General features: G+C 38.6%; 1 protein-coding gene across 2 annotated transcripts in view; it reads left to right on the top strand.

The window, feature by feature from the left end:
- The first annotated feature begins 5267 nt into the window (after positions 1-5267).
- Positions 5268-22443, top strand: part of AGMO (alkylglycerol monooxygenase) — a 187072-nt gene continuing 169896 nt past the window's right edge. The window contains exons 1-2 of one of the 2 annotated variants that reach the window (XM_026799496.2): positions 5268-5452; positions 11907-12037. In XM_026799496.2, coding sequence (XP_026655297.2) covers positions 5324-5452; positions 11907-12037 — 260 coding nt within the window. In that variant the 5' untranslated portion in view covers positions 5268-5323. The remainder of the gene's footprint in view (positions 5453-11906; positions 12038-22443) is intronic. The other variant, XM_005480836.2, reaches the window with a different exon arrangement.

The following is a 22443-nucleotide window of genomic DNA, read 5'->3' as shown; positions in this document are numbered from 1 at the left end:
TCCTGCTAACAGTTATTTGCAGGTTTTGGTGTATTTATTAATGCCCTTGTTTTAATTCTTCTTCAATCCACATTTCAGCATTTAGCTCTTTCTGTCAATTTCCAGGATCTTCTGGAGCCTTCAGCCAGTTGCTTTCTGAAATGAATCCTGTTGATTAAAAAAGACCTCCAAAAAAGGAGCCTCTGTCCTTATCTAATGGCTGATTAAGAAAGAATGTATTTACGTCAGCAGGACTTAGTTAGCAGAGAACAGACATTAAGTTAGCAGATATTTGAGCAATTAAAGAGCCAGCCAAGCTGTGGAGAGTGTGCTGGGAATGTTTCCAGGTAGGATGCAATTGTACAATATTGCAAGGTTTAGTTCTCAACGTGTAACACATAAATAACCTGGAGTATCAAAAGAACTGGAGCAGTGAAGCACATCCTGATTCAGGTTTAGGCTGCGGGGAGAGCCTGATATTTCTTCCTGGGGTGGTCTCACAGTGGGAGGTGGGCTTTGGCACTGGGTCAGACGAGAAGGAGGAGGATGTGTGTGACCATGTGGCTTCAAGGATGGCAGGCAGGTGATGGGAAATGTTTTCACAGTGTCCCTGCAGCAGCACAAAACAGATCAAGGGGAGCAAGAGGCTACTTGTGGACGAGTGGTGGATGGAGACCTGAGTGGAGAAGGCTGTCAGCTTATGTCTCTGGGCAGCAGGAGGAAGGCATTTTCTTTGCCCTCAGACCTGAATTTGTGGAACTGATGCACTGACTTAAGAAGGTGAGGAGGGAGAACAGACTCTGCACAACCGGAGCACAGAGGCAGCTGGGCCAGAAGTGAACGTTTGCTCTGGAGTGGAAGGGGACAGTGGCTGGGGACTCGCTGAGGGTGGGGAGCTGGCACTGTCCGTCTCCACACAGGCCTACTGGCACAGGAGGATTGTTGTCTGCTAGGGACCCTGGTAAATTATTCCTTGGAAGTAAAGGGGATTTCCACCTTTCCATAAGTGTTCTACTGCCTTTGGTAGCTATGTGCTTTGTAGTATTTTTATTTTATTCAAACACATTAATTGCACTCAGCATTTATAAATCACTGCAATGTACCTAAAGGAGTCATCCACAGAAAACAATCTGTTTTTCAAGGACTAGGGATTTGCAGGCTAGAAAGAAGTAGAAGCAATGTGTTTTTCCTAGGAAAGAAAAATTATTCTCTGTTCCTTATGGTAAAGAAAAACAGTTGATTTAAAGCCAAATGATTCTTGAAGGTCTCAAGCTTTAAAATATTACCCAATGACGTTGATAAAGTACATCTGCTGCTGATACTAGAGTAGATTTTTAAAAAATTTCCAGTGCTAACAGACAAAAGTCTTTCTGTCGAAGTTCATGTACACAGGCGTACTCTTCATAATTGTCTGTGACTGTTCTTTTTAAAAACAAAACAGAAAAAATTAACATTTTGGATAGCCTTGCTTGAAAAAGTGTACTTTCTATGCTTCCTCAGAAATAATTCAAATGATTCCTACTTGTGCACAGGGAGCAAAGTGGCAGCATGTGCTATAATCCCATGAGTGCCTCTCATGACATAAGATGTTTTATAATTTTGGATCTACCTAGTGTTGATATTCATCCATTCCTATTTCAAAAACACGAGACTGTTCTGGTGATAACAAAGAGTAACAATCACTGGGCACATGACACAAAGTGCTATTAAATAGGTTATAACATATCTAATAAAATGATCTTGATGTATAAGATATCTATAAGTTACATAAAGCTGATTTAACATGTAGTTTGCAGCACACAGCATCTTGAACTGTGGTGTTTCTAAAAAATTAAACTAAGTTTTTCAGAAATAAAAGTGCAAGAAATTGCACAGCAGAGCATGCCAGATAAAATTTGGAAACATTCACAACAGGTGGGCAGGCTGTTCTAAAGTTACTTACTTGATAAGTCTGCCTTGAAGATGGAATTTATTTTTCCAGTAACTCCCGTCCCATTCCCTCTCACACAAAAAAACCAAAACACATTTTTCCTCAGTTAGAACAAAAGGTTAAATTATTTCAAGTGCATACAATGATGGAAAATATTACAAAAATACCCCAAAATAGTGTCTGCCTTATTCTTCAGCCTGCTTGAGTGTCCTGATGACTGCTCCTTGTTCTATGGCTACTAGTTCTGTGTAGAAGAAATGGAAAGTTAGCAGTAAACTGACAAATGCATGGCACAACATTGGTTAATATTCAATTAACCAATGTTGTGCCATGCATTTGTCAGTTTACTGCGGGTCTCTGGAGCCATTAGCTCTTATTAAGACTTGTGCATTGATATATATATAGCTTATAATAGAAACATTTGACTTTTTTTTAATGGTAGGGATTTTTTTAATGTAGGGTTTATCAATGGAAAGGCAGCACTGAAAATATTTTATAATACCAGTTTTATAATAACACAGTTACATTTAGTGCTTCTGTGATGACATCCACTGTAAAGCATGAATGTAGGTGCTGTGTACTTGGAGTGGTGATACAAAAATTCTGACATCTTGTGTACTCATTTAAAGTGTACTCCTTTCAAGTTCTGCTATTCACAGATACTACTACATAAACAGAGCATACTAAGCCCAGCTAGGTTCTGGATATGATTTAGTTTACTGTGAATGACTGCCAAGGCAGACTATATGGCCCATCCCAACTTCAACCTGCCCTAATTCCCTTTATGACTTTATTATTTAGTGCTGTTTTACTGCTTAGAGAGACCTAAACAGGAAGACTCTGGGCGTTCTCTGTTCAAGAAGTGGGTGGGATGAAGTTCTTTAAAGAAAACAAAATACGATCCACCTACAGATCATGTTAGGCCAGCTCCCCAGTTTCCTCTAAGCAGAACAGAGGCCTTTGTTGCCTTAGTTACTGAAACTATCTACTAGTCAACAGCAGGATCCCAGTCTCCATAAGGAACATCCTCCTGCATTTTTGATGGCAGTGTAGGATGGGAAATATTAACTTTTCTGTTTGTTGATTTTATTGTGAAGAGGAAAATAAAGTCATAAAAAAAATTAACTCTCACAGGGACATTGTGTGGCAGAGGCTTAGTACCTCCAATGAAACAATATTCCTTTATTTTCCATTACTTTCTTAACATCAGAAAGAAGGAGCATTGAAAACTGCATGCTAAGTTTCAAGGCACAAGTAGACAATAGCAGCTACATTGGCAGAGCCAGACCACTGAAGCTTGCAAAACATTCATAAATGCTCCAGACAAGATTTCAAACTGTTTCCCTCACCACAAATGCAGATATTGTAGTGCTATCTCCTATTTCTTCTAGGACAGGGAAGCTGGAAAACACAATCCATTATTTTCCCGTTTGAAGTATGATCAAGCCCAATTTCCGTCCTTCCTGTTTGAAAACAAGAGCTTTAGTACAGTCATATTGAGGTGACAATTTACAATGACACGGGGGTCCAAAATAATCTTTAAGAAAGTAGGAAGTCCCTGAGGGACTGTCTTCTTTCCCAGAATGGTGTGATATGATGTAGTGGTTCCATGGTACTTAAAATCTATCCCACCTTGTGTGGCCATGGACTCCCTTGTCCTGTTAATCATTCTTACCCCAGAATGGTTCCCAGTTAACTGATAGCAATTTTTGTGGGATGAAGTGTAGGCCATTTTAACTCTGAAAGCTGATGATGGAGCAAGATGAACACCAGCACAAGACCAAGGAAGGGGTCTGGGTGAGATGGTATGGCTGTGGTGAGGCTGAGTTAAAGGGGCTTGAACCTGAGAGCAATGTCATAGAAATACTGAGGCTAATCTAAATGAAAAATGTTTTCTGTCATTGCCTGCCATGAAGATCTAGTCAGAATGCTGTTGATTTGTGTGATTTTGAGTAAATTTGGAATTTTTATTTAGATTAACTCATATTTTAGAATTTAACAACTAGAGTTTTATAAGAATTTCAGGTTATCATAAATCGCCAATGAAATTGAGAACACTAGGATACAATTCTGAAGCACTTAAATAAATTTAATAATTTTTTACTTGTAGTATTTGTATAAACTATACATATTAAGAGAGTGTTCAACTCTTTTTCATCCTCAATGCCCTTTTACAATACTTTTACTTTGTTCAGTTAAAAGTCAAATATTTTATTGGTATTTCCAGTAATTTCCTGACAGCCATTCTCTACAGTATTGCAACATTATATTGCAATATTGCAAAATATTTTATTCCAACTGTAAAATGTTTAAGTTGATCTTCCATGCTGTTGCTTAAATGGAAACTTATTTAGTACAAACATCACAAATGTGTAATACTTCAATTTTATTAAATGTCAATTTCTTTGCATTGCACCTTTCCTAAACAGAAACTTCAGCTGAAACTACCCAGCATAGTTCCTTTTCAAAACTAAAGACTGATGCAAAATAGAAACCTTTTTTAATGACTGTCAGAATTTAAATTGTGGTAAAATCTTTTACAACAGGATTTGCAGTTCCTTTCTTCTGCACAGACTGTTAGTGGAACTGTACATTTGAGATGAAGGGTTTGTTGAGACATTGTGTTATTTTATTGTTGGCTAATCCATTTAATCAGAAATGTTATTATTTGTACTAACACCAAATATCAAGCACGACTGACAAACATTTGACATGCTCCTGAGCTTCAGACCAAAGGTCTCGAATGCACAAAGCCTGTCCTTACTTGCATTTCTGAAAGTAATTTTGTACAAGGATCTACATGTATCTCTTTTCACCATTTCTATTTCCCTAGTTTTCATTCCTTCATAAATGAAAGCATAATCGATGGCTTCCAGAGGCTACCTTCAATGCAGTGATGTTAATGGCACCTATATAAAATGGAGACATGACAAGTCCTAATAAAAAAATAAAAGCTTTTAATTGGAAGAATTCTGGACTAACCCATACGACTCAAGAGGAGGCTACGAGCACACCTTGTCTTGTTTCTGAACACCCTCAACATTTTATTTTAATGAGCAATAGTTTCTATTTTTTGTGTAGAGTTCTGTCTAAAATTGAGAAAGAGTGACTTGAGCTCTGCGGATTTTTGAGGTTCTGAGACTTTTAAGGGTGAGGAGGGAGCTGGGGTACGCGAGAGCTTTCTCCCAGCAGCGGGCCAGGCAGCGATGACACGTACAGAAAAAAGAGCCCCCAAGCCCAAGCGAAGCTCCGAACCAGCACGATGCCGGGGCAGCAGAAATTAGCTTTCTCCAAGGCAGCCCTTAAGCCCTCGGGCCCACGGGGTGGCGAGGCGAGGCCGCGGCGGGGCGGGCAGGGGCGGGCGGTGCGCGCCGGCCCGGGAGCGGAGCGCGGCCGGCGCAGCGCGGCCTGGCCATGGGCGCTGAGGCGGGCGGGCCGCGGGGCACCGCGCCGGGCCAGCAGCTCCGCGCCCTCTTCTACGCGCTGGCGCCCGGAGAGAGCTCCTTCCGCACGGTGGAGGAGGTGCCCGACTACGTAGAGAAGGTGAGAGTCCTCTCCTTTCCCACCCTGGCTGCATCCCTCGCCCTTCCCTTCGCCCACCTGCGCCTGTTTTCAAAAGCCGCGGGCGCCTCACTGAAACCATGTCCGCGAAAGGGCACCGAAATTCAGATTAAACCGTCTTTCCCTCAAGGGCTTTCTGCCTGTAAGCTGCCAGTGTAACTGTGCCCTCTATTTTCATGTATTTAAGTGATGATTTCTCCGGGTATCAAGAGCTGGAGTTTTCAGAGAAGTACCCTGATATCTGAGGCTTGGTTCTAATATCCAGCAGTACAGATGAGATGAACAGTGACAGCAAACTGAACTGAGGAAACAAGAAAATATGATACTGTGTTTGGCTGTTATGGTTCTCAAAGCAAGCAAAAAGTCAGGTCTCTCTGTGCCCTTAAGTCAAGCTCAGTCAAGGACAGAAAAATAAAAGGTTTCTAATTAAAATAAAAAATAAAGATTGTTTAAGAGAATTTAGAACAAATATTTGTGTTGGGAGAGTGCTGTGTCCTAAATATCCAAGGCAAGAGTACAGAGGTCGTGGGTGAGAACTCCCTTGTCAGCAGGCAGCAGCATATCCTTCCCTCCCGTCCTGCCCTGCCAGTTTATTCACTTCCAAGAAAATACCTTTGCTCCTTTCTGTCCTACCTATTGCTCATATCTTGGTTGTCAGCTCCTTCTGAACCCAGATCGATGTCAGCTGCTCACAGAGACAGCACATAAACACTGTTTTGCCCTTGTCAAGGTGAATTCAGCCCAGCTTCAGTGAAGAGCTGCACTTTTTACGTGTGTTTTGATAGTTCTGATGAGCCCCTCTGACAGGTCTACCTTGGAGTGCTGTGCAGGCAGACTGCAGTGGGGGTGCCATGGGCTGTGCAGCACTGTCAGCAGCTTTCTGGGAATTGTAGTATGCAGCAGTCCCTCACGGAGGGGTGTTATCTGCAAAGGTAAACCCTTTTGTGTAAGGTAAGCAGAAAGCTGCTGCAAGCCCAGCCTGTGTGTGCAGTGTCTGGTCAATGGACTGCTGTCCTCAGAGGTGTTTTGCAACTAAGCTCCAGCGTCACGATTAACGAAGATCGATGGTTATGCCTATGGTTAGCTGATCTCTCCTTCCAGTTCTCTCTGCTATCTCAGTCCCTTTTACCATTTCTACATTTCCAACGAGCATACTTTCTTGTCTGCAACATACCTTAACATCCTTGGGCTTTCTTCTCCCATGTGCAGTACTCAGGTCAGACGTTAGCAAAACCTGGAATTTCTTTTACTAGGCACACAGTTGTAAGTCTGTGAAAGGATTCTTAACACTTTAAATTATGAAAGCACCTGTAGGCTCCTGCTTCTGTAGAGCGGCATTGGGATAAGCTTGTAAAGGAATATTTCTCACAAAAAAAATAGCATTAAAGAAAAGGTTTCCCATTACTGTTATACTTTGCTTAAATTCCTATCTGAGGTTAGCTGTGCTGAATTTCCCTCCTGACAGTGCATTTTTTGCTAGAACAGATCTTTTGATGCTTGTCTCAGTGGGCATATAAAAGTATTTTAGTGGCATAACTGTCTTTGGCTTTGGTCTGAGCTTAGGCAGAGTTCATCGATCCCCTTCTGGCCGTGTTTATGGGCAAGTGGCAGCTATCTAGTCCCTCTCCAGCTGCTATTCTTGACTGTTTAGGGAGCAATTACACGAACAGTATGTCCATTGGATTCATCAGCAGTAGATTTATAAGTGACCTGATGAGCCTTTCGAGGAGGTCTTGGGAGTGCTAAGTCCTTTAGTTGGTACAGACACACAAGTGGATATCTGAACTCAATTCAACACAGAACAGAAAAAATTTTAGTGTAGAGCTGGTAACAAATGAAGGCCTCAGCTCAAATAATTCACTCAAAATGACAATAATGTTGATGCATATGTGTGAAACAAACTACTGATTACATTAGTGTCTCTAAATGGTGTAGGATTTTTCTTTTTTTTTTTTTTCTGAGACGCTGTAGTGGAATTTGCATCTCAGATCTGTGATCTCTTGGGTATCAGATGGACAAAGGTATTTCTAGGACATTAGATGACATGGTTACAGCTGTGGGGATAGGCACCTTCCAACATTAGACAGGTGGCAGGACCTCCAAAGTCACCCAAATATTCATGGGTCTAGCAATCTGCAGAATTGAGCTGTTGGCTTACAAAATACAGGCACTTCACAGGAGAGGCACCTTTGAGCTAGAGTTAGCTGTGCTGTTACATCTGGGTGGGAAATGACAGCAGGGGTGGAGCAGCTCTGGTTCTGAGAACAGAAGAGTTGGCTTAACTTGTGCAGTGTACTTTCTTTCTCCGGTCATGTTGCTTCTGTTTTCAGAAGCAATGGGCCTTGCACTGTTGCTCTGTATGTTGGCAGAGCTGTGTGGAGCGGCCTCAAGTCCTGTTTAAAACATAAGCTGAGCCTCAAGTCTTGTTTAAAACATTAGCTGATGAGCTGCTGCCAGTGACAAGCAGCAAAGCTCTGCAGCAGTGCCCAGGGAAAAGTCACCCTTTCAATAAAGGGTGACAATATATATCTCAAAAATTCTGGGAAAAGGGGTGTGGGTCTTTGATAATTGTCATAGAATTTATTTTTCTAGGATTTTTTGTCATGTAGAATTCAAATCCCTTAATTTGTCTGTATTTCTGAAAAGTGTGTCAATTACATTTATCCAGGACAGGATGTACTAATGCTTGTCTATTCATTTTAAGAGCATCCTCTTTTCTATGGGTGTAAGATTAGGCTCTGCAAGCTCTGTTAGTTGTTTTTTGTTTGTTTGTTTCTTTGTTTTGTCTCACAATCTACAGATGGTGGAATGATTCTTTTTGTTTGCCAAACATAGTTTTCATGAACCACGAATTTACTTTGTAGCTTTGTTGCTTGCTATAGTCTGAAATTATCACCTGTGCTCTGTAAAGACTTCCATGAGTCAGACTTCTGAAGAAACAGTCCTTCTGCTGAGAACTCCAAAATGAAAGCTTTAGTAATCACTGTTTTCCTTTTCAATTTACTCTCTTGAGACCCTAAAGAGTAAGTTCACATTTAAACTCAATTCACATTTTAGGGTTTGCTTCTAAATAATGAGGCACAGAACCTTCATAGTTTTACTTTTTTTTTAGTTTTACTTGAATGTTGGGATTCTTGTGTTATAAAGATCTGGGACTTTATAACAAAAGGAAAGAAAAACTGTTTCAAGAATTGCAATAAAACTATGAGTATATGCTGAATTTCAACCTAGAATGTTATTCTTTGCAACAGTATAACATGGAAACTGATTTTAAATGGTCCCTTGCACTCTGTAGAGTTGGTTACTTAAAATGGAACCCTCTTACACAGTACTCAGAGTAAGGCTTTCATGTTATGGATCAGTTATTCAGCTAAACCACAAGCTAATGCAAATCTCCATTGAGTGTTTCTGCTTTTGGGTGAAGAGAAAAAACCTGGAAACAGATGGAGAGAGTAAAACATTTATGGACAGAAGATATCAAAAGATCTGTCTTATGTCACTGCCCTGTGATGTCAACAGTGGCTATTTCTTAATTTTGTGCCATTTTGTTTGGCACAAATGGGGTCCTTAAACTCAATGGATTCCTTAAATGTCTTCATTGTTCTTTTAACTTAAACCAGAAAAAACCCAGGAAAAAAGACAAGTAGTGATTAGGCTAGTGTGAATATTGTCTCTCTTACGGTCTCCTTTTTGCCTGAATTATTTGCATTCTTCTTCTGTTGCGTTTCACCTCATCCTTACTCTGTGGGCAGTTAGGGCCAGGGAATGCCTTTTCATCCTCCATGACAATAGCTGTCATAGTTACATAAATAATACATCCTAGCCTAGGTGTAGTTGATCCCATTGGTCTGTTTTGGACCAAGCTTAATGTAGGTATGTGAGAGAGATGTAGTAATTTCTTAGATACTAAGGGGTATGCCGTAAGTCTTTTCTTTTATAATCTCCTTGCTGAGCAGGAGGTTAAGGATGTCTGGATGTTTCTTTATCCTCCTTGCTATGACACCACCCATTTGTGAGTCAAAAAGCAGCACCCCCTGCCTGGCTGTTTCACAGCTTCACAGTGGGAGGAAAATATGCAATGAAGTCAATAAGACAGAAGTTGTAATAATGTGCATTAATATAAAATCAAGTATTTCAACTGTTTCAGAGGTTGCTAGGTAAAATGAATCATCACATGGAATACAGACAGTGTACATTTCCTATTTACTGTTTCTATTTCATGAATGAAACACCTCAGTTTCTCTGTTCTGAACCCATTCAATTTGCTCTGCAGCTTCTGCTGTTCCACACCTTAAAACTACTTGTAGTCTGTGCTAGAACTGCCTTTTAATATTGCCATTAAGTGTTTTGTAGTTTTTCGTATTAAATCTCTCTTTTCTCTGCTGGAGTGTCATCAAACTTTGTTTGGTAAGTTAGGAATCTGTTATTTGATTGTATCAGTTAGGAAAAGTATGTTAAAAGTCTTATCTACTTAGAAATTAAACAGATATAGAGAGCAAAACAAGGAGTATTTATATTTTCCTTGTATGTTTCATTGCTTTCAAATGGAAGGTTTTAGGGTTTCCTTACTCTTTTATAATGTATTTTATTATTATATTGTTTCCTACTTATTCCAAATATTGAAAGACTTGCCACATTGGTTTTCTTGGGTGCTGTTTAGGCTTTATGGCCTTTACAGGTCTTCCCTTTCTTTCTAGGTTTTTATATAATCAGTTGGTGCCTATCGGAAACAGGCTTTTAGATGCCTAAAATGCTGTTACAGAGTAAGCTAGGCACCTAAATTAAAAAGTGTCATGTTGATATTAATCTCTGTTCATCTGTTGTTGTAACCTAACCCTGTGCTGCTGAAGTTTATGAACTTTCACATTTTCTAGACACTATAAATCCTTTGCTGTTTGCATGGTTTGAATCATCCAGTTCTTCTTGGACTGAGCAATCTGGTCTGTATCCATCTTAGTCTCTTTAGTGTCCCAGCCTAGTAGGAATTCCCAGATCATATCTCACTTGGCAACAAAAATGAGCGCCCTCCAGAATGCAATGGTATTTGCAGAGACAGCATGCTTCTATTAAGCTGTTGTGTGGGCAGGAGCAGCCTCTCTCCTACAGCAGTGCAGTTTGGAGGGTTCCAGGCACTGAAGCTGTCGGTGTTTGCAGACCATTGGAAGGGAGCAGAAGCAGCAGAAAACTTACAGGGCAAGTACGGCAGTGTGGTGCCTCCCAGAGTGGTGCAGAGCTGCTCTGGCATTTCTCTTGCTCTGCAACATGGTGGGAATTTTATGCCTTAATATAACCAAAAAGCACTTGTCTAAATGTCTCAAAGGTCACCTTAAAGTTTTCTACAGAGCAAGAGAGGCTGTTGAAGGAACATTTGCTTGCACAGAGATCTGATAACTCCTTCCCATTTTCCTTGCCACAGGTCTTGTAGATTTTGGTGGCATGGCTCAAACTGCCACTGCCTAATTCCTTCCACACGTGAAGTGCAGGGACTGTTAGGACTCCAGTGTTAGTAAAAAAAAATATGCTCTAGGACTTACTGCTACTCAAGCCTTTTTCTTTGTTGCCTGAGATGATAAAAAATTGAGAACAGGTCTGAGAGTCCTCACCAGTTACCCCTTTCACTAATGGGTGCTGTTGCTGTGCATTTTCAGCTTTTCTTGGGATAGGAGATGGACAGTGAGAATTGAATCCCAAACTAAAGCAATGTTGTGAGTGTGTGTGAAATGTTCCAGTCTTGTTCATCATTATACTTTTCTGCAGAAAGGCAGAAAACTATTTTGCAGTCAGTTTAATCCAAAAGAAAGAGGGAAACATTGTATCATTGTCACTTGGTCTGGGAAGAGAACATGAGGTATGGCCCAAACTGGAATGGGCTGCAGAGTTATTTCGTTCACTGATGAAAGCACATACAGAAGAGCTGTTGTTGTCTCCAGTGAAAAGCATGGCAATAGAAATGCCAAGTAGAAAGAAACTCACTTTGCTATATCTTTCAGATAATAATTTTGGATACCAAATTCAGTGGCTGAAAACACTCAAAAAACTTCATACAATATCATATCCAAACTAGATTCTGTTCTACTTTGTGGTTGGAGGAGTCCACAAATATTGCTGCTCTCACTGATTTACTTAAATATGAGAAATACAGGTTTGGAAAGACTTTTGTGTTTTGTTCTGATAGTGTTTATGTGCAGAATATGCGAAAGAAAACATTATGGGAGCAGGTTACTGCAATAGATTTATGCTGGTGTTTTGGATCAAATGGTAGCCTTGGTTGTTCTGATTTGTAAAGTCCATGCTATGAGCTTTATTACAGTAGCTACTAAAGTGCCAGCCAATCTGAGAAGCATCTCACTGCATAAAATGCTGTTTGGAAAAGTGTATCTAATTTTATTTTGTTGTGACTTTTTTTGTTGTTGTTGTTTTTGCAAACTATTTTTAGAGTATTCCATTCTTCATTACTTTCATTGGGCTGGAGTTTGCTGTCAGCTGGATTCAGAAGCGCAAGCTGCCGGGTCGGATCAATGATGGGATAAGTTCTCTTTCCTTGGGTATCCTGTCCCGACTACCAGAGTGAGTATATGAGTACAGCCTTGAGGTTGTTTGGGTTTTAATCACTAAGAAGGAAGAAAATATAATTATGTATTGAAGTTGTTATTGCTAATCCAAAATGATTAAACAAGGCAACTGGACCTGTCTTTATGCAATTAAATATTAATGCCATGTATAAAATCTTTCTAATCTGTAAGGCTAAATATGATTCTTACAGGGTGTTCTCCAGCTCCACATAACCAATTGATCATCAGTTTTATTAATCTATATTGGATCTTGCTGTCACCTTTTGCTGTTTCTGGGACTTCACCTGACTTTACTATATCTATGTTAGACTAGATTTTAGAATCTGGGTTTTCTTTCATTAAAATATGGAAAGATAACAAAATACAACCAACAAAGCAAGTCTATTGGTTTTTGTTAACCTTTAAAAATAAAACTGGGTGCATGTAACCAGATCAATAGAATTGTGAATATGCATGTGATCCAAAGTACTTTGAAGACAGTCATGATCTTACCTTTGACTTCAATGGATTTTAATTCCTGGGAGAATTGCTGCAAACATGATCATATAATTCACTCTCCAATGTAAATGCCATAAGATTTACCTGAATTAGTTTGGTGAGTAAAGTTGTGTTTTAAATAAATAGCCACTGTGGATTAACTGTGAATCCCAGTGAAAAAATCCAGCAAATTATTTATATTAATTGCTCTAACTGTTTTCCAGAACTTTTAGCCACTTGTAAGTAATATCATGTTTTAGATATGCCTTTGCATGATATGAGCTTCCAGATGATAGATTTTATTACATCTTTTCTTTTCAAATGGGGTTACATTTCTATTCCCCATGTGTGACTTGGCAGGTGACCTCTGAATTGTATATAAACTCTTCATTATGAGAAGAAAAGCTTTTATTATTTGAATTTTACTATATGGTATTTGCAAGCCTTTCTGTTATTCCCCCAGCTTTTTTTCAGAATCCTCTGCAGTTTTTCAGCCTTCTTAGTGTTGATGTCTCAAGTGCACTCCATATTTCAGAAATTACTACATCAGTGCCAAATAATGAAGTCATTTGTTCTCTATTTCTACTTGTTGTTCCTCCCTTTATATATCCCAGATCCTTTGAGCTGTCTTTCATCCCTGAATACTTTCTTGGATTCTGTGGCTTACATTCCTCATTCATAGGCAATATGTTCTTATATTTGGCCACATAGAAATACATGGATTATACATTTGGTCCTCCTGAAGTAGCCTGAATCCATGAAAAGTTGTCTTTGTTACCTAAAAGTCCCTGGTTTATGTCACTGCAAATTTTACTAAAAATCTTTTCTTTGAAACCAGATTCTTGATCAAATACGTTAAAAGAGCATAGCAAGAACAACAACGAAGAATTATCCCTTCTGGCTAGTAGAGCTCATTTTGTGAAATGTGTAAATCACCCTCTTTGTAATCTATCGATAATTTGTCATTTGGTTGATTTTTTTAAAGTTTCTAATCAATACAGTCTTTGACAAGATCTATTAGATACTAAGACAATTTCTGATAGATTATGTTAATTATCAGTTATAAATATCCCCTATGAAACCTTTTAAAGACATGGTCCAAAACTCTTGAAATGTCTAAAAATGAGAGGCATGAGCTTTCAATATGAGAAACACTCAACCATAAAGTTATGTCTTCAAACAAAGTTATGTCTAAATTATTTGAAAATTTAGTGAAGTTAATTTTACAGATAGTGCACCTATATTCAAATAATTCTTAATTAATTGTGAGCATGATCTTGAAGGAGCAACATTAAACTTTTCAGTATGTTTTACGAATTAATGTAGTATTTATGAACAAATTAGATTTGTGTTCAGCAACACACAACCCTGATAATGGGTTACTGTAGTCTGTATGAAGCTAACATTAAAATAGATCAAATGTTGCTTCTTCAACTTAAACCAAATTCTTTAGACTTGACAGGCTTACCATGCTGAATATTTACCTTTATTCATTATTGTAAAGCAAGGCAACCCCTGTAGCAGGGAGAAATGATGCATCTGACTCCATGACATCAGAAGGCTAATAATTACTTTATTATACTATTTATTCTATACTATATTACACTACATCTGAAACTGCACAAGCACTCAACTGAACTAAATCTTGTGACTGTCTCCTGACCGACCGTCAGGACGCAGTTACAGTGTGACAGTTTGCACAGATTGGTCAAGAAAACAAAACACACCAGAATCCCGTCAAGCAAATTCCTTCAGGTAAATAATCTTCCCACACATTCCACATGTTCTAAAACACAGGAGCAGCAAATGAGATAAGAATTGTTTTGGTCTCTGTGCTTCTCCAGGAAAAACCTGAGAAAGAGAATTACGTCTCTCTGTTCAGAGAAGGTGAATCCCACAATTAGTCTCGAATATTCAGAACTGATTAAGTTAAACAAAGGGCCTGAGATACATGTAAAATAAGTTTGAATGGTTTTGCAAGTCCTTTTGGCTTTAAGAATACTGAAACGACTGAGATACACTCATTCCTGGAAGAAGTGCTTGCTAAGAAAACTGGTGGTGTGTGTGTGGAATGCAGCTTTGCAAGGTGCTGAGTACTTTTATTATTTTGGCACTCAGTCCTTTGCTGCAGAATTTGGCTTGTTGTCTGTGCAGTTTTCTTTTGCAAGATTGTTTCAATTGAGTGAACCAAGTGATTCTTAGGGTCTCGAAATTTTGCAGGGTCAGGCAAAACTCCAAGATGGGCACACCTATTTATTGTTACACCAGCGCAAAAAGTCTCTTCCAGGTTGCTTGCACAGCTCTCATGACTGGAAATACCAGACCCTCCTCAGCAGTTCTTTCTGAAGATGAGTCCTGTAACACTTTTAGCTTTTTGTGTGAATGTGAAAAAAGCAGGCAAAATACAGGCTTCCTAAATTATTTAATCTCATGTTAATATTGCAATTCTAATGATGACTGCTTAGTGTAACACCTCTTTTGTAAGTAAGAGGAGTTGTGAATAACAGACTGGCTAAAAAGGCTCTAACTGAAAAAAACAGAACACTTTACCCTTCTGTCTCGTGCTTCCATGGTGTGAAAGAACTGGGTCAGACAAAAAAAGGGGGGAAAAATAGCACAGGCAAAAATCTGTTGCAAAGATTTTCACTTCAGTCTGTCCCTTTCAGGAAGAAAAAAGGTAGGGAAAGTTGACAGAAACTGCTAAAACAATATTTCAGCAGAACCCACAGCATCAGGGGAAATAGTAGTGCAAATCATTAACAGCTGAAGGTTAGATTAACACACCATTGATTGTATCCTCTCCCAGGGACTAATTTTCATTTTCTCAACTAGCAGCAATGGTTTGCCACTTCCTTAAAAAAATCTGTGGTTGGGTCTAAAATGGTGGCTTCAGTCTATTAGTTAAAATGAAGCTTCAAATGTGTCATTGCAAAGAGGTCTTTACATTTAATGAAAAAATTAGGAGTCACTAACTATAGTCAGCCTCTAAGTATTTTTGCCATTTCACAGTCTGTATAACAGAACTATTGCGTGTCTTGAGGGCAAGCAGTATTTATTTAGTGTTTCATACTTCAACTTGCTGCTGTGATAGTGCAAATCATAAATTGTTGATACTTGTATGCCAAATGTTAGAAATGTAGGTGCAAGAGGAAAAGTTTAATCAGACAAGGTAATGTTTTTGTTTTTAAGCTTATTAGACTCAACAGCATGCAGTAAGTTGAATGGTTTGTGCGTACATATCATCTCTTGTAAAGTAGCCCATATATTTCTTAGATATAATTTTCTCTGCATTAATGCATACTATGCATTCCTCTGCATGTATAAATACTAAATGTTGTATGGAATGAAATTTAATTTGGGAGAAACTTGTATTACTAAGTTTACTCCCAAAATCCTAAATGTTAGTAAAAAAATTATGAGAACTTCTATTCTAAATAAATAAATAAATAACTTTTCTAGCTAACCATTGCCAAGAGACTTTAAATGCTGCTTTAAAAATATTCTCCCAAGAGAAAGTTTATTTTGGGTATGAATATCCATTTTACAAGTATGTGCATTATTTCATATTGACCCATTTCTTCTTTTAAAGCAGCAGAACATAAATCAAGTCAAAAAGTGTTTGGGGGATAACTGAGGTAGGTGTGTTTTCAAGCTAGTTGGGAAAGTATTTGTTCTTTATGGTCATGCTCAATTGCCAGTTTTTAGTGTTCTGATCTGCAACACAGTCGTACAGTGTATGAGTGTATATGTATATAATGTCTGACACAGTTTGGTCAGTCAAGTCTGCAATGAACTTCTCCATTTCCAAAGAGAATATTACAGTCTGTATACATTATTTAGCTTGATTTTTGAATCAGAGGAGGTTGGAGTTCTCTGAATTGTTGAACATGAGAATGGAATGAGTAAATGCTTTTTGATTAGTTCATGCTAGTATGTTCAGAATCTACACATCAGCAATAATTAAATCAAAGGAGTAAAAATCTGGTTTTTTCTGTAGACCAGTGTATTCAGTTTTGTACATCATCTGGATTTTAAATAATCTTTTTTCAGAAGCTGGATTGAAGAGGCAGTTTCATGTACATTTTAGACCAGCAATGCTCCCAAATGAAGCACCTTTGATTGATACTTCTGGTTGCTCATTCCTCCCTCTGTACCTTCACTCCTCTTTGGCCAGCATCAGCATTTGTGTTGCCCTGTGCTGAAGTGGCTTGGGAAGCAGGTCTGGCTCCTCCCCATCACATTAACCTGCATCAGTTCTTACTATGTCTGTGCACAGTCTTGTGCTAGAGCAAGAAATGGGATTGGAGAAGAGCAGCCAGGGTTACAGGACAAGAAACACTCAATGCTTTTGTAGTGTTACTGAGTTACCTGCTCTATAGCATATATTAAATTGCAATCTGAAACCAAAATTTTTCAGTTTTTTAAGAGGAACAAAATGCAGAGCTGATTAGAATACACTTGCTTCAAGTTGGTGCAAGTTATTCACAACCTAGCTAGGAGTGTCTTGACAGAAGAGAAAAAAGTTGCCTGCATGGATTTAACCATTTGAATTATGTGCTGGTTTCCTGAAGTATCTATTAGATACATCGTATGTGACTATAGAAACTTATAATCTCATAAATTACTGATTGCATTTCTTAGAAGAAAATTTGATACATGCAGTTTCTCGTAAATTATATTTTCACTTCAAGACTTATTAGGTACATTTTTTCTCCACATCTGTTTGACTAAGACTTTGGACAGATGTTTGTTTAGAGCATGGTCAGATGTGTTGCTTCTGGTCCAGCTGCCCCCTTAGATCTGCCAACATAACTGCACATTTAATTGCTCCCTAACCTGGTCCTGACAAAGTGATCTCGCTAAAAGCAGAAACAAAAGCCCCCCAAGAACTATAAAAGAGGTGTTTAAGCTCAGCTGCATTAATTTTGACAGAGCCAGGTCAGGGAGCAGCTATGCATGCAATTATGGTGGCAAGTCTCAGGGCTAGTAAGCACCACACTTGGGGCAGTGATGAGCAGATGGGGCCAAACTGGAAGGATAATCACTTAACCTGGTTAAATGGGAAGTGGAGCTGCGGTCCCATGCCATGCCCTTAAACCAACTGAACTTCTGGCTACTGCACTTCTGTCTTTCTTGTACTCACTTACATAGTTCTCTCTTTCTCGTGTTGGTTCAGGTGCTCATCTGATCCCAAGTGGAGTTATTTTAGTTCACTCTCTGAGCAAAACAGTATTTGCTTTAGGCAGAGAGACAAGCAAATTGTCTGGGAATGGAAAAGGGACAGCCAAGAGCTGTCAGGCTTTAGGTTCAGTCTCTACAGAACCTGCAGTCACAATCATGCCTGCAGCAGCTAGTTATGGCAGTTTAAGGCACTGTCAATAGATGTGTCCAAAAATATAATTTTTAATAAGTAACAGGCCTGAAAAGATAGAATCTGTTCACCTATCTATTCCTTCCACTCTCCAAGTAGCGCTAGGTAGTTACGTATTTCACAAGAGCACCCTCCTGGCTTCATTCTCCTATATACACAGTTGATTGTTCCCACATTTTGCCAGAGGTCACAGCCCTCACAGCTCTGTCAAAGGAACAGGTTTTGAATTAACTCACTAATCTTCTGTAGGTAAAGCAGTCAGAGTAAGATAAACAATTTCAGTAAGGGAGTAGTGCTGTACAGCAGGGTCTGATAGGATTTTCAGGACGTAAGTCTGACTCTGGAAGGGGATTTTCAAAATCAGTTCAATTAAAACTCATGGCAGTGACTGTCTTACCTGAATGGGTTTTGTTTAATCTAATTAGATTGTTGTTTTTTGTTTTTTGTTTTTTTTTTAAATCTGGCTTGCATTGATGAGCCAATTGGGACTAAGTTAGTAAATTAGTTACTTCTGTGTGGATTGATTATCCTGTGTTCTTACTGTATCACTTCAGCACAGTTTATAATTTTGGTGTAAATCATGCCAAGTCCAGCTGTGCCCAGTAAAAATGCTAGTGCTTCCTGCCTGCTCTCTCATGCTCATCTCTACCTTCCTAATCCCCTTTTACCATCTACAACCTTCCCAGGCATATCAGCAGCCTTATCTTCAGAGGTTTAAACTGTAGAATTTTGGTGCTCTGGTTCCATTTGTTTGAAACAGGCTGGAGAGCACATGTGTGGGCATAGCTGCTGGCAGAACACAGGAGTTTTGCCAGTGAGATTTTTTAATGATGACTAAGGAAAGATCTGAGCCAGAATTTAATCTCTGGAGTTTCTAATGAAATGACATATCATTGCTACCTTGCATTACAAGGAAGGATTTGGGAGAGCTTGGATATTCTCAAACTAATTGAATGAAACAACTGGTAGTGTCTATGTTCTGTAATGTTCTGCAGATTGCTGTATTTCACACAAACCTGTTAGGGATCCAATTATTCTTTTAGCTTGTAACCTCTTACACAGAATGCATATTTTTCTACATCCTTAGTATTGTATCATGGACTTTTTCTGTACAGTGGGGCCAGTAAGTGGCTAGGTGATTACCATTCAAAATGTCAGAGCCCAGCTTTACACCTCCCATGTCTTTTAGAAGCAAAGAGAAGCTGTCAGGGTACATGTTCAAATGTACTTGTGCTGTTCTGTGAAGGTACTGTGAGCTGATTTTACCCTTATTGAAAATATGGTATTAAGCTCAGTAGTCTCTGTAGCTCACCAAATATACTGGTTTCTCAAATCCATTAAATGTTGTGCAGATTTTTTGTATTTTCATAAATCTAAATTGTGTCATTTTCACACATTTTGAAAAAAACTCAAAGAAATTGCTTGTGTATAGAGTACCCTTCTGACTGAAGGACATCTCTGCTAAACAGTGAATTAATCTTAAATCAGGACTCCACTAGATGGAGCACAGGGGTAGCATTTTTAGAGCTGGCCAATCTTGGGTCAACACTTATGAGTTAGGAAAATTGGGGAAAGTGTCTCTTAATGATTCTGTAAATCAGTGTTACAGATCTGAAAAGAATAGACTTTCACTACTGTGTATCATGGACAAAAACAAACTAACTTTTAAAACATTCAGAAGTATGACCAAAGGAGTTCAACAAAAATTCTCATGTAAATATTTTTCCTTATTTCATCATTTGATGTGCTATGATGTTTCACTGAAGCTATTTCACCTTATTTTTATAGACCATAGGAACTCTTACTTGTTCTGTGGTTTTTCTGAATCTATCTAGAACAATCTGAATTGAATAGAATACCCTTTTCTCATTATTTCTTTATAAGTGACCTTTGAGAATATTATAGATTTGTTCCCAACTCAAACTATAATGCAGATTTGCTCATTTAAGTGGAACAGTCATGTAGGACAGATCAAAATCAGACCCTCAGTTGGAAAAAGGTTCTATTCAAGCATTTGTATTGAACTCATGTGGTGATGGTTGTATAAAAATTGAAAAATCAGGAGCATTGCCTTGCAGGAGATGACATTGTAGAATATTCCAATCTGGTGTATACTGAAGATATTAGAATATAATTTACTGCCCCCAGTGCTGGGCAGGTATAAATAGGTATTAAAAAAATACAACTTCCATTCTCATAGAAGAAGAGGAATAAGCTACCATGCCAGAAGCTCAGTTGTACTGAAGGTTTTAAACTAGGCTTTTTAGGCTCTTACAGATACCATGTAATTAAAAGCATCTGAAGACCTTTCATAAACTTAGGGCATAAAGAGTTACTACTGTGGATTATATCACTGAAGGCAGTGGAATTTCTCATGAAAATATCTGTATTGTATTTTTAACTGATACAATTACAAATTTACTTATTTATGAGCAAAGATAAACAAGTTGAATTATGTAGCAAGACTAGGACCTAATTATATAAAAAAATGTAACACTGCTGCTATTTTTTCTTCCAACACCTGTTGTTCCATGTTTTATGCCACTCACTACTATAAATTAATATTTGTGTAGTAAATTAGAGGATAAAAAGTGAAGTGCAACAGGAATAGGTTTGGGGAATAAAAGGGCGTCTCTGTCAGGCAAAATATTGTGCAGTACTGTGTAAAATACAAATAGTAGGGATACCTGAGTCACCTCCCTTTTACTTCAACTTGAATTTGATATTTTCCTTTGTCCTTGAGGAAAACTGGAGGTTTGTATTATTTAGGCTAAAATGCTGGAGAAGAAAGCCATACTGAGGAAGAGGAGAGGCTTTGATTCAGCTTTTGTGTCTAGTGGGAACATTTTCTCAAAATGTAGGTGCTATTTCCTGTAATCAAGGGTTTTCCAGAGCCTGATAATAATTTCCCAGCTGTATCATTTTGGTGAATTATTCTTTAGCCTTGGGTTTTGCATATTAAGAATGGGAGAGGAGATCATATTCATCTTGATGATAGAAAACAGGGAATAGAACTCCCACAGCTCCCTCTCCCTTTCCCTCCACCTTGTGGAAAGTTTGGCTTTGTGCTAAAGCGTGAAAAAAGCCTTGACTGCAATGTGTCAGGCATATTTCAGCTCGATTTGTGTCAACCCTAATAAGTCAGCTGACAAGGTAATAAATTGGGTGTCTGTTCAAGACCTGGCACCTGTACAGGAAATAAAAGAGGATTTCAGTTGCAGCACATTTGCTTTGTTTTACAAATGGATCTTTTCTTAAGGCTCCTCTACGTCCTTCCCCCTTCTTCTCTTTACTGAATTCGTGTTATCAAAATGTTTATTTCAATTGTGGCTGGAGCCAGTGTTTCATCTGGAAAAGAAAGCTCTATGAGTATCCTTGGAAATGGAAACCTTTATGATTTTAATTCTGAAATAAAACCTTACAGAGCATTTAATTATTCATGTATCCTGCTGTTACATAAATGGTCTGAATAACTTCGAATTATTGAGAAAATGCCTTTGTTCAACATTTTGAAACTTTACATTTATATAGTTTGAATCGGGCTAGGAAAACAGAATTTATTTAACCCAGCGAAACTGTAGTAGTAAGATCTCACTATTTTTAATGATAATATAACCTTGTGACCAGGGTGTCTTAACAGGCTTCCCTCTGTGCCTGACCTCCAAGGATGCAAGTCTGTTACAGCCCTTGAGAGCACAGCTTTTGTAGGTCCAGCTGTAGGGTTGTGTTTTTAGCTCAGGGGCACCAGGTCAGTTCCCAGTGTGATGTGAGGTGGTGACTGCAATAGTGGTGAGAGCTGAGGCAGTTTCCTTGCAATGTTCACTTTTGGTACACAGATCTTCCCCATGCTTGGAAAAGATACAACAGCTCCTGTCTCTGACCCTTTTCATTTTTGGTGACTGTCCTGGGCACCATGGAAGAAGTTTCCTAAAGATGTAGTTTCGGGCTCTATAGTGGGAGGAAGCAAAACAGGACTTGCATTGTTTGAAACGGGCAGCTGCCTTTTCTTCCAATTGAATTTCTTCCACCTTTTCCCTCCTTCATTATCCCATAGGGATCTAGAATAAGTAGATCTTCATTTCCACACAGAGAGTTCATCTCCCAGAATTTCCTTCTTGGACTTTTTTAATTAGAGGAAGTGATAATCTGACCCAGTGGAAGATGAAGGGGGAAATGGTTTATTAAAAACAAACATTATTGCCATTAATTAAAGTACGTATGATCTTTAGAAACAAGGGGACAAGAACTCTCAAGGTCATAACAGTTACCTAAGTATGCTTTGTACATAATAAGAAAATTTTCAGCAGCAATGTTCAGAATCCAAGAGGATAAATCTATGTAATGTATATAATAAAGTTTTCTATACAGTCTGTCTGTTTGAGGATTTATCACTTTTTATTCAGAGGATTGGACTAGATGACAAAAGCCTTACCTGTCCACTCCTATGACATTTAGGGTTACAACATTTAAATGAGGAAAAAGTTTTCTTAAGTTCTCCTAGTATTTTCAAGAAGTGAAAAAGGAGCTTGAGGGGAAAAAAAGGGGGAATATAA

Source organism: Zonotrichia albicollis, chromosome 1 (assembly GCF_047830755.1).
Source record: "Zonotrichia albicollis isolate bZonAlb1 chromosome 1, bZonAlb1.hap1, whole genome shotgun sequence".
In the NCBI taxonomy this organism is placed as follows: domain Eukaryota; kingdom Metazoa; phylum Chordata; class Aves; order Passeriformes; family Passerellidae; genus Zonotrichia; species Zonotrichia albicollis.
Note: the sequence above shows the minus strand (reverse complement) of the source record. Positions and strands in the feature narration are given on the sequence as shown.